The following is a 12,412-nucleotide window of genomic DNA, read 5'->3' as shown; positions in this document are numbered from 1 at the left end:
CCTTACAAACTGAGAACAGTAATGCCATGTGCATCCTTGGGATGCTGTTAAATGACAGGATACACAGCAGTGCTATTGTACTATGTGATAAGTAGAGACCCACCAAGTGAGCCACCCTTAACCTCTGATGCTGCCTAAATGGTGCAAGTTCAGGTCACCATAATGGAACTATCACCCTATTAAACCAACAGCTCCTTTGCTTGCTCTATCGGGGGGCATAGCTTGATTCTTTACCATGTCCACTGTGTTAATTGCTAACATAATATCCCAGGGTTCCAAAGCTAACCTTCTAGTCCTGGGAATGAATGAACCTGCTGAAGTTAAGCAAATTACCTTGAGTGTATGGAATCAAGTACTCTTTGTATTGGCCATGCTATACAAATATACATGGCATTGAAATTATAACTTAGAGGGATTTGCATTCCAATGTAATACCTTGCCCTGGGTGTGGAATACCTGATGGGTGGAGACAGTGACTTCAGCAGCCAGGAATATGAGAACTTTGTGTAGGGAGCAGAACCATGACCCATTTGCTATCAGCTATTGTCCCATGGGCACACAGACCCAGGATGACCTCAGTGTCCAATTCATTTCTAGTATAAGCTGTATGTATTTAGAAGTGAAATATTCATGGATTTAAATATCTGGCCCTGTTTGTCCAGTAAACTCCCAGACTGTGCCTGGTTCCCTACACCTTCTCTCTGGCCATTCCTCCATCCTTCGTTTTGCAAGCTCAGATAGTACCTCACTGATCATTCAATACATGCTTTCCTACAGCAATCCTGTCCACGCATGTGCATGGTTCCCCACCCCATCTACCACATTGAAGACTTTTAAGTAGGAGTCTTCAATGCCAGCCTCAGATCATCAGACGCATCTATCTGGTCTCCATAGAGATTCATCTTTAACATCTCAAAGTCACAAGAACTTACATCCATGTCCTGCGTTTCCTTGAACTTCTCCTTCCAGCCCTACCCTCCTCCTCTTCTGCGTTCCTGTCCTGTTTTATTACAAGTGACTACTGTGATGATCCACCCAGTAGCTAAACTCTACACTTGGGACTCAACAATACACTACTGTCCTTCTTCCTCTCCTCCATACACCATTACTTAAAGTCCCAGGAATTAAACCCTAGACATTTGATGTCCCCCTTCCTTGGCTTCACCTGGTGTGTCAAGTCACTCTCCTAACTGTACGTCCAGCTTTCAGTCTCACCAGCCTGCAGTTCATTCTCCACCCTGCTATCTGCACTCTGTGTCAGTCACTTATCGTTGGCATGATAAAAACCTCCTTACCAAGAGCAGTTTACATAAGGGAGAGTCTGTTTGGATTAGAGTTCCAAAGAAGCAGCCCATAATGCCAAGGAAGGAAGGTGCAGCAGCCAGTGGCAGAAGCAGGAACCAGTGAGATCACACTTTTTTTTTTTTTTAAACTCACACAAGAAGTTCAGAGGGAGAACAAGAGGTTTGCTGAAGCAGACCTGCTCTGAGTGGCCTGCTTCCTCTAACAATGTGCTGTGTCCTGAAAGCTCTGTGACTTCCTCAAACAGCGTCACCAACTGGGGAACCAAGTGTTCAAATCCCCGGGCTTATGGGGGACATTTCTCACTCAAACCTCCATTGATGTACTCTAGTGTCTCTCTCCAATGTGACAGTTTTCAGAGACTTTCTGACATCTGAGCTCTTGGAAATTTTACAAACTGAGAACAGTGACAAAAACAGCCCAGGAGCAGATGGGCTCAGTGCAGCAAGATTTGTGGGGGAAACTCAGGGTAGATTCTGGTCAAGCTACAGAGTAGGGGAGCTAAAGTTGTACTGTCCTATTCTAAACAGAGATAAAGCCACCAAGCACCCTACTTCCCTTTTTAAGATCGTGACAAAGCAAGTCACATTGAACCATAGCATACATTTTTTTTTTTTTAATCTTCAAAAAAGTGAGTATATTTCATCTCGTGTCATCTCAGATTTTAAAATCATTAAAGAATTTCCATCTGGAATTTTCCTCTTCAAAGTGTCCTGGTCAACTCTCTACCCAGTTCTAAGCTGGTCTGGATCTACAGGCTTTAAACAAAATGAATTGGGTATAAACGAGGCACATATTTTATGACATGGCTTTAACCTTGAAGGATTTTTTTTTCACTTCTCCTGCTTTTGTTTATTCTTTCTCCCAGAATTCCTTCATTGAAAGCAAAGCCCCATTATCCATAATTTCTTATAGAGTTACTGGGCGCTTTAGCAGAAGCCGCCTGGGAGTTGGGTGTGTTCTAAGAACCTGGATATTGCTTGACAATCTTGTTTTACAACTTTCTTACCTCCTTCCCATTGGTTCAACTGCTGATCACCAGTGGCTTGCAATGTCGCCAGACTCTGCTGACAGAAATCAAAAGATGTTGTTGCACAGGCTCCTTATCTCCCGTGCAGGTTGCCTTCCCCAAGCTACTTCTGCACTGTGACATCATCCAGTTCCCCTGGTGTCAGCATTGCCACGCACCAAGGCGATCCTGGAGCTATGGTCCTGATGAGCCAGAGTTCGCTGCCATTCTCCCGGCATGCCACATCTCCACTGCTCTGAAAGCCTGATGATTACCAGATGAAAAGATGTATTATTCATTTTTTCCAGCATTAGGCATAAATATCAATATTAAGATGGAGAATTATAAAAGCAAGCAGAAGATCTTACATGGAATTATGACTCAGTAAATAGTCTCCTAAGCAATAACTAGCTTCATAAATCCTAATGACTACAATTCTTTAAATGAATGTTTGAGGATAAAAAAATAATAGCGGCCAATTACACACTAATACAAGACAGAAAATGTTGATGCAAAGGTTGCGTTTTTTTACATAGTTCTTTAATCTTATTGCAACAGTTAAGGGGAATGTTTATATTGTAACATTTATGGGAAATTTCCTCATGTAAAGAATGAATGAAGAGTCGGGGGCAAGTCTGTTGAGGTAGAGAGTTATTTACAAATATAAAACCTTTACTTCTAGGTATATGGATCTTGAGTTCGAGTAAATTATAGAGAAAGGTCCTAATAGAAATACTGTTGAGGTACATGAGTGGGTTAGGAATAAAACAGGGCGTAGAAAATGGGATAATATGGTAAACACTATCATTTCTATAATTTTACAAGTATGCATATAAACACACACATCAGATAAAATAAATAACCCACACATCGTTTATAAACATGGAGGAAAATGAGCTTTGGCGATACCTTCAAGTTGTACAGCATCAGTTAAAAGCCACACTGTCCAACCACACTTCAGCACATGGCCCCTGGTTATAGACTTCCAATTCTGAGAAGATAGTGGATAAAAGGAGAGAATAGGAGAAGAACTTTATGCCTCAAAATACTCACTGTGGTATGCTAGACAGCATTTAGTAGAGAATAGTTAGCCAACCACTATTCATCCATCCACAGACCCACAACTAGCACAGCCTGAATGCACGGCAGTCTCACACAAGTAGGGAAAGCATTGTTGATAAGCAAAGTCAAAAGACAGGGCTGGGAATTTGCCCTTGTGGAACACAATGTAACTATAGGGGTTACTTATAAAGTAATTCTGTCAAGAAATTCAAATTGGGTGGAGTCTAGAGAGGTGGCTCAGTGGTTAAGAGTGTTTGCTGCTGTTCAGAGGGCCTGAGTTCAGTTCCCAGCACCCACATTATATGGCTCACAGCTGCTTGTTTTCTTCAGCTTCAGCGAATCTGGGGCCCCCTTCAGGCATCCACGGGTACTGCACACACATGCAAATATACACATACATATAGATTAGAAGAAAAACCCATCTTAAACAAAAATACTACAAAACAAGCATGTTTAGTTTCCAAAATGAGATTGAAGTATTTTCTATTTTTATGATTTTATGTGCTTATATTCCTCAGTTACTAAACAGTAGCCTATATTTACCATATTAATTAATATCTATGTTTCTATTTCTAATTGCAGATATGCATATAGTATAACACTGTATAAAAATTAACTTTTTTCTAAGTTTTGAATAATAACCTGAAGTTTTATGAAAAGATGTCTAGGAACTAAGATTACCGTTACGAACATCTTTGGAATTGTTATCAAATTGACTCTACATCACAGTGGGGCTGATAGTCAAGCCAGTAGGCTGCTGGTCCATTTCATGAAGCCAGGCTATTCATAACTATGGTTTATTTGCATCTGACATCTGAGCAATGCTTACTTGTTTTTTTTTTTTTTTTTTTATCACCCTAAGTGCTTTATTTGCAATGTTCACAGCCCTCTTCAGACATGCTATTTCCTCAAAAGAATGATTGGCGTGAAACTAGGAGGCAGATCTATGAAAGATCTCACCAGTTCCTACGTGCATAGAAATGAAATGTATAATCAGGAGTGTGGTCTAAGCTTTTAAAGTGCAATACAAGTCACGTGAATGAAATGAGAGGTGTCTATTACCATCAATGACTCAATGTTTTCAAAGAGTTGGGGGCGGGCCCATGGTTTTCAGTTCTTAGAAGGCCAGTTGCAACCACAGGTTCTGTGCCTCTTTTCTGGCTAAGGGCTAGTTAAGAAGGGGAAGAGAAGAAGGAAGGTACGAGAAATGGGGGGCAGAGAGGGCTATAGGGTGTGTGTGGAAGTGACATGCACACGTATTGGAATGCACCAAACCCATCATTACGTATAACTGTTCTATACTAATAAACACATCGCATCAAAGGTCGCGACTGAGTTGCAGAAGTCAGAGCCTCTGTCATTTTTAAAGCAGATGATATATTCTCCAGCGCCCCCTCCCCCATACACACACATGCCCTGGTTTGCAATGACTACCTGTCCTTCCACTTCTCTCTACAATTTGCTACAAATATTATGACACTTTGAAAATAGTCATTCATCCTCTGTTTCATAAGACCTAGCCTTAGCTAACCTTGATAGCTATAGACAAGGTCCCTGGGCCTGGGGCAGAATGCGTTCTGTGCTCTGCCCCTAGTCAGGATGATAATAATAATAATAATAATAACAACAACAACAACAATAATAAAAGGAACTTAGGATTTATAACACATTTAGTCCATCTGGTGTAAGAATGTGCAGCATTTTTATTAATCCCCTCTCAAGTTACTTCTTTTATTCACCATTGCTACCACACCCAGGTAGCCTCCAGATGAGCTGCCATTTAAAACTATTCAAATATCCGAGAAGGGCAAGAGCCTCCCATTGATTCCCAAAGGGAGCCATCAAACAGACAGAGAGGAAGAAGGTGATATTCCGAGACCAGTGTGTTACCCATGGCATGCCCAACCTGGTGCTACTGGAGACTAAGAATCACCTGTCCTCTGAGTCACAATGCTTACAGAAGGGGTGGGGGTAGGCGACTGTGGGGCACACACTGGGCCCTTCCAACTTGTGAAGCTAAGACTCTGTTTTATTTTCCTTTGGACTTCATTGCAATCTCTCTCCTGCTCTTTTTCATCCCAAGATTCAGTCCCAAGACAGGATTATGGTACTTCACCAGCTGTTGTGCCAGGTAGGAGACTCTCATTCCTTTCAGACTTCATTGGAGGGGAGACATGGAGCCTGTCTGGTTTTCTCCAAAACTCTCCAAAGCAGTGACTCTCAACAGGGGTGGGCATGAGAAACTTGCATTCCATTGCATTCCATTTTGGCCAAGGGGAGGGGTGTGTAGTTATGAGTCTGTTTCCTAGGATGATCCGGCTTTACATGCAGAAAATAAATATGCTGTCTTTAAAATAAAAACTAAGATCTCCAAGACGCTTTGTCTTCGAGAGATATGCAGTAGTCAGTGTTCTGTGTATCGGTGAAGCTTCATGGTTCCGCAAGGTCATCAGAATTTCTGACGAGCAGGAGAAAGATTTGACATTTGTCAAAAAAAAAAAAAAAAAAAGAGCACATAATAATAAAATTAATTTTAAAAAAAAAATTGAGAAGCGCTGCTTTAGAGACCAGAATTCCTCAGTCAGAGTTATCCCCTGTGCTTGCTTGGCTCCTAGGACAGGATCTGATGTGTCTTCAAAAAAAAAAAATTGTTGAATGACTCAAAACTTCAATTCTTTTTTTCTAAGATGTCGTATTATGGGATATCAGAAGTGATACTTCTGATATCCCATTTTCACAGCAGGGTAGCAGACATTGCTTTGAGGACACGTGAGAGTCTTCAGCATTCAGTAAGCAGTATTTAATCTGGTTTGCAAATGTTAATGGTGTAATTTGGAGCCGAGCATATGTGTATAAGGAAGTTGGTGCTTTTTAAAACAACTTTTGAAATGCATAGATACTTGGCTTGTATCTTAACTTTCACCTCTGCTTTGTTGAAAGAGGAAATTGGACACAGCTGTAACCAAAAAAAATCAATTTTTTTGTTCATTTATTTTAACCAATTGGAGAGTTGTAGCAAACATGGAGACCTTGGAACTTTGAGTCTTTGGCATGTTTTGATGGTTAAAGGTATTCAGATGGAACCAAGAAGGTCATTTCAAAGAGTGCATGAAACCTGGATCAGAAAATGCCCAAAAGAACCTAGGGGGCAGTTGAGCCTGGCAGCCAGAAGATGGCTTTCAGTGAAGAGTATCCCAGTCAAGACCCATGCACATTAGGGACACAGAATCTAAGGGTAGCACGTCCTCCAGTCCACACATTTCTCGAGTTGTCTCCATGGCTGTACACCTCTCAGAGCTGTGGTTTTCCTGACTGAAGAGCAAAGACTTGGCTTCCAGCTAGACATCGCTTTGGTACTCTCAGACTCCATGGATTGCCATTCATTAAAATGTCATGTGCCTACCATTTTAATGTGTGTTCTGCAGTTAAAACACGTGACTCTGTAGAGGAGACTTGGTTTGTTGCCTATAGCTTTTACTTTCTTTAAACCTTGGCCTCTTTGTCTGACAAAAGGCATATATTCCTCATAATTAACCAACATTAATGATAACAGATAACTCCTCATCCAAATATCCTCTCATCTTTAAGAACACTGTGAATTGTGGCCTTGGTGGTACACATCCTTAATCCAGGAATTCAAGAGGCAGAGGTAGGCACATCTCAATAAACCCGAGGCCAGCATGGTCTACATGGTGACTTCTAGGAAGCTATATAGTTAGACTTCGCACGCATGTGTGTGTGTGTGTTTGTGTGTGTGTGTGTGTGTGTGTGTGTGTGAGAGAGAGAGAGAGAGAGAGAGAGAGAGAGAATATAGCAAGATATTTACACACATACACACACACACACACAATACATCATATTACAATGAAAATTACGAGCTGATTGTTGGAAGTGTTTATGCTCATGGGTTCCCCTCTAAACTACTGATTATTGGCAAGAAACAATGCTTTAGCTTGGGAGTTCCTGCATGATTCTCCTGAAGCTGCCAAGCAGATAAATGACTTTTTAAACACAATACATTAAAAGAAACTTAAGCATGTAAGTGTGTGTTTTCGGAATAAGAAATAAAAGCACAGGGGAAAATTAAAATCTAAGATATGGGGCTTGTGAGTTGTCTCAGCCATTAGGGTGCTTAGAGGAGGCCCTAAGTTCAGCAGCAGATGCATTAAAAAAGCCAGACACACAGTAATGCCATAACTGCGGAGGCAGAGACCAGCCAGTCTAGCCAAATAAATGAGCCCCATACTAATGTAATATCCTACCTCAAAAATAATGTGGATGAATCCCAAGAAATGACATCCAAAGTTGACATCTCCCTATCCCCACATGCATATGCATACATGCATATATGTGCCTGTACAAATGTGTACACATCTAAACATGGGGGCCCCAAACACATACCACACACACACACACACATACACACACACACACACACACACATACACACACACACACACACACACACACACACACACCAATATGATATGTGGCCAATAAGAGATATATTAACTTGCCACTAGTAGAGTAAAAAAGAATAGACCAGCGGGACACATGGAAAACCACACTTTGGGCACTTTACACTTTTTTCACTCTTATGAGATATGGATGGTGGTTTGGACATATTGTGCAATTGAAGAGATAGATATAGTTTCAATAAATTGTTGTTAACTGGCTCATAGACAATCTGATTAGCTTTTGTACAACTGAGTCTCTTTTGTCCAACTATTGATCATATTAGGAAAGCAAGCTGAGTCTGATAAGGTAATAACTCTTTTCCAAATATCCCAATGTACCAGTATCAAGTGATTTAGTTAATTAGCTTTTGTCAATATAAATCACCTTGTTCAATTAATATTTCAAACATTTTCAATCTATTTCTGGGTGCTTGGTGTGATGCTAATTATTGAAGATGTAAATGTGAATAAAAAGTCCATCCTTAGTAAAAAAAACAAACAAACAAACAAACAAAACCAACATTTTAAAATTTATTTTGCTGCTTCTTGTGATATTGTTTTTAATGCTATAAATGTTACAGAGAAACAATGGAGAAAGAAGATTTGAGATACAAACAATTAGGTGTACCTGGAGAAGGGTGGTAAAGCTGAGGAGTTTACCAGATAGACTCCGGTGGGAGGTCTATTACACATAGAGCACAGGTCATGTCAACACTTAGAATGGGGAACAGTATGGGGGTATTGAATGGCAACCAGCCATTTGAGATTTGAGCATAAAATATAGCTTTGACATATATCAAAGTGAGCTCCATGTGATTCCCATGTTGAGTAAAAATTCTTTGTTCAGTCACGTGTCATCTGTGTTTTTGTTTGGTTTGGTTTGTTGGTTTTTATCTAGTCTCAGTTGGTGACATACTATGTGTTATCTTGTGTTCAGCGATGGGAGTAGAAGCTCTTGTTAGGAATGAAAAGATATTAGCTATGAACATCTTACTACAACAATGGAAACTCTTTACCATTAACCGTTCACTTCATAAGTAAAAATGTCCAAGTTCAGAAGCTACTTGTGTCCGTCTTTGGTTGTGGGCACTTGGGAAAACTACAGAACTTCTTGTAGTTCATCATTTATCTGGAGAAACCTGGCTCACCTGAGGTGGTTGTGAGCATTGATTAAATTCTACACTATGCTTAGAACAGATCCTGGCATAAACTAAGTATTCAATAGTGTTCACTACAATCACATTATCATCATTATCAGCACAATTGATTACCTTGGTACAAAAAGGAACAAAGGACATAAACTAGCAGAGGTCACAGAGAGGCTCTAGGAAAAGAAGTCTCTCAATGCAGAAGCAGAGGCACATGGAAGTCAGCTAAGTAAAAGCAAAACAAACAAACAATTTAATACAAAACAAAAACACAAAACAAAACAACAAAAACAGAGCTGATAGTTTTAGACCAAGTAGCCAACTTGTCCTGGGGCTTGCATGAGCTGAGGATAGAAAGGTCACAAAGCCACTGATGGCTCAGCAGGACACAGATAACAATGGAAATGTTTAGAATTGGAGAACAGCACAGTAACCCTGCCTATAGGATGGAGAATGTCTAAGAAATGGGCAAACAAACAAGCCAAACATAAACAAAACAAAACAACACTAAAGAACAGAAAAGGGCCAAACACACTGAAGAATCCAGGGAAGAAATCATGGTAGCAAGTAGACACACTCTCAGAATGACCATGACATTGGCTGCTAATTAGTTTGGGATAAGCAATAGGTTTGGAACACCCTAGATGCTGTAACCAATTGGCTATCACGATAGACATCAAATTAAGAAAGTGTAAGTCTTCAACTCCCACAACTCTGTGGCCCACCATTCTACTGTTCAGGAACTAAACTGAAAAGAACCACATTTTCTGGGGAGAAGGCTGATTTCTTTGCTGAGTGTGTTGACTTTGAGATGTCTACACACATGTCAGTAGAAAGGTTATTTGTTGTTTCAGTGCGTGTATCTGTTTTAACCACTATCTTCATATGGTAGTGGAGTCTGGGGTTACTATCGTGGGATTTAGTTCCATTACCAGGATGAAGGCCACACCTTCTAATAGTGCCACCCCCTGGGCTGAGCATATACAAACCATCACACCAGGTCATCTCAGTTAGCAGACAAATGACTCTAGCCACACAACCTTAGTACAACCTGCCTTTCATTTGTCTACCTTTGAGGTTATAATTTAATTCGAACATTCCCTCCCTCCCTGGAAACCCTCTCATAGACCCTTCCCTGCTCTCCTTCAAATTCATGGTCTTCTTTTTTGCACTAATTGTTACTGTGCGCATATACATAGTTCCATATATGTCTACATTTCTAAATATAATCTGCTAGTTCATATAATGTTACTCATATATGTGTATGCTTTTAGGGCTGACCGCTGCCCACTGGACAGCCACTTGGTGTGCTCTTTCCTGGGAAAGACCCACCACTTTACTTATGGTTCTTTGTGTAGTATTGAGGCCTTATGGGATTTTCCCATTCAGTTTGGCATGTCCATTGGTATCATCCTGATCAGCTCATGTTTGGGTGGTCACGTTGCTAAGAGTCTACAGGTGTAGCTTCTGATATGACTAAGCAACACAGCCACAAGGGCAAACTTCCCGGTCCCCTGGCTCTTAGACTATTCCCACTCCCTCCTCCCAGAGTTTCCATTTTATAATTAAACTTTGTGGAGAATATGTAAAGGAGTTTCACTTTCTTCAATGACCTCAGTTTGAATTAAGAAAAGACTGTGTCTACAAAGGAAGGGTGTCAGAGTCCTTTCTCCTCTGCCTGGACACCGGTGGATCTGCTTCTAAACCTGAGACATGGGAAAGGGACAGCAGTGGGGAGAAGCAGAGAGTATGAGCAACATCTCTGCTGTAGACTTTTACAGATGGTCAGAAAGGAACAGTGATCAGTATTCATGAGGTTTGACAGAAAAGCATCTACAAGTCCTAACACATCAGCCAAATGTGAGGCATTGATGTTTGTTTCTGCACATGGAGTTATGCATAAGACAGAGTACCACTCCCATGATAGAGTCTGGTGGACAGGCTTTGTTGCCACAGCACTTGGGAGTTCAAGGTCAGCCTGCTCCATGCAGTTAGAGGCCAGCCTGAGCTACATGGTGGGACTTAGTCTCTCTGCCTTCCCCCCAAATCATACTAAAGAAAACAGGCACTAAAACACCACACAGCCAGCTTAGCAGTCTCTGCTAGTTACTGACACACATTTGCATGAGAGAAGACTCCTAAGGTGCAGACAGCTGAAGCCCAGCTTTATGCTGTTCCCCCCTTGGGTGCGAATTACTTCTGAAGACTCCTCATACCATCTAGGCAATAGTGCTGCAGCCTCTTCAAAGGAGAAGGCTGTTTCCCAAGCTCTCAGCAGCATGCATCCTCCTGGATTCCATGAGTTCATTCCAAATGCCTTCCATCTCATCCCTTAATTAAAAATTAGGCCCATTAGTGGTTCCAATTAACAACAATTAACCATTAAATTGTGTTTACTGTGAGAAACCCGGCACAATTATAAGTGTCCCCACAAGCCACCCTTAGAAGTCAGTTTCCTCTCTCCCCTCCAACACTGTGGGCTTCTTTGATGGCAGAAAGGGCATCTCTTGAACTGAACTGAGTAATTGGCGTTCCTGTCTTTGCAATGAGTTGTACTGAGGGGGAGTTTGCTCCACTTGGTCATTGATCCAGCAGATATTTGCAGGCTCTCTACATTACTGTGCAGAACCAGGACAGGGCAGTACAGAATGTACTCATTACCTTTAAAGAGGGAAGAGTCTAACAGAAGGCTAGGCTCTAGAGAGGGTTCACATGGCTCAGTGGGTGACAGAAGTTGGTGAGTTGTCTGCCTAGAAGGCTGCACATTAAATATGACACTTTACAAGAATTAGGCACATAGGTATACACACACAAAGTCATCTTGTCCCTTCTGGTGTATTTAAGAAATATTGTTTTCAGTGATGTAGTCAAGCAACGTCCTCTAAAGAAAGTCTGAGCCAATAGATGTGTCATATACATGAAGCTCCTTGTTATTTAGCTCAGGGTTTTTATTTTTCTTTGTCTGTTTATTTGTGTGGGGTGGGGCATGTTGGTTTTTGTGGGTCTGCATATATTTGTGCTGCCTCATATGTATGTGTGTATGTATGTATGTGTGTGTGTATGTATGTGTGAATATGTGTATGTGTATGTCTGTGTGTCTGTGTGTAGAAGCAAAGAAGAAACCCAGTGTCTCCTTTGATCGCTCCCCTGTACACTGGGATTACAAAGGGTCACCACTCCTACCTAGACCTAGAGATCTTAACTCTCATTCTCCTACTTGTAAGGAAAGTGCTTTATTCACTGACACTCAATGTTTTTGCACCAGACCCATGGGGAATATACTGGGATGTGCAAAATCATACACCACATTTTAGTGCCCAGCAAGATGATTTGTGAAAGTCTACACAGTAAAGAATTCCCTCAGTGCTAAATGTCTTTACCATGGAAGCACGGGTGAATCACGAAAATAAAAGCGAGCATAGCTTCTTTAGGCT

The 12,412-nt window shown here is 41.1% G+C and overlaps 1 protein-coding gene across 10 annotated transcripts in view; it reads left to right on the top strand.

The window, feature by feature from the left end:
• Positions 1-12,412, top strand: part of RBMS3 (RNA binding motif single stranded interacting protein 3) — a gene marked incomplete at both ends in the record, with an annotated part of 720,124 nt that overhangs the window by 673,519 nt on the left and 34,193 nt on the right. For 8 of the 10 annotated variants that reach the window (XM_080934840.1, XM_080934835.1, XM_080934843.1 and 5 more), the window contains one exon: positions 5,457-5,504. The exons of the other annotated variants lie outside the window; for them this stretch is intronic. In XM_080934840.1, coding sequence (XP_080790966.1) covers positions 5,457-5,504 — 48 coding nt within the window. The remainder of the gene's footprint in view (positions 1-5,456; positions 5,505-12,412) is intronic. 10 annotated transcript variants of the gene reach the window in all.

The sequence above is a fragment of the Micromys minutus genome, assembly GCF_963924665.1.
Source record: "Micromys minutus genome assembly, chromosome: 21".
Taxonomy (NCBI): domain Eukaryota; kingdom Metazoa; phylum Chordata; class Mammalia; order Rodentia; family Muridae; genus Micromys; species Micromys minutus.
Note: the sequence above shows the minus strand (reverse complement) of the source record. Positions and strands in the feature narration are given on the sequence as shown.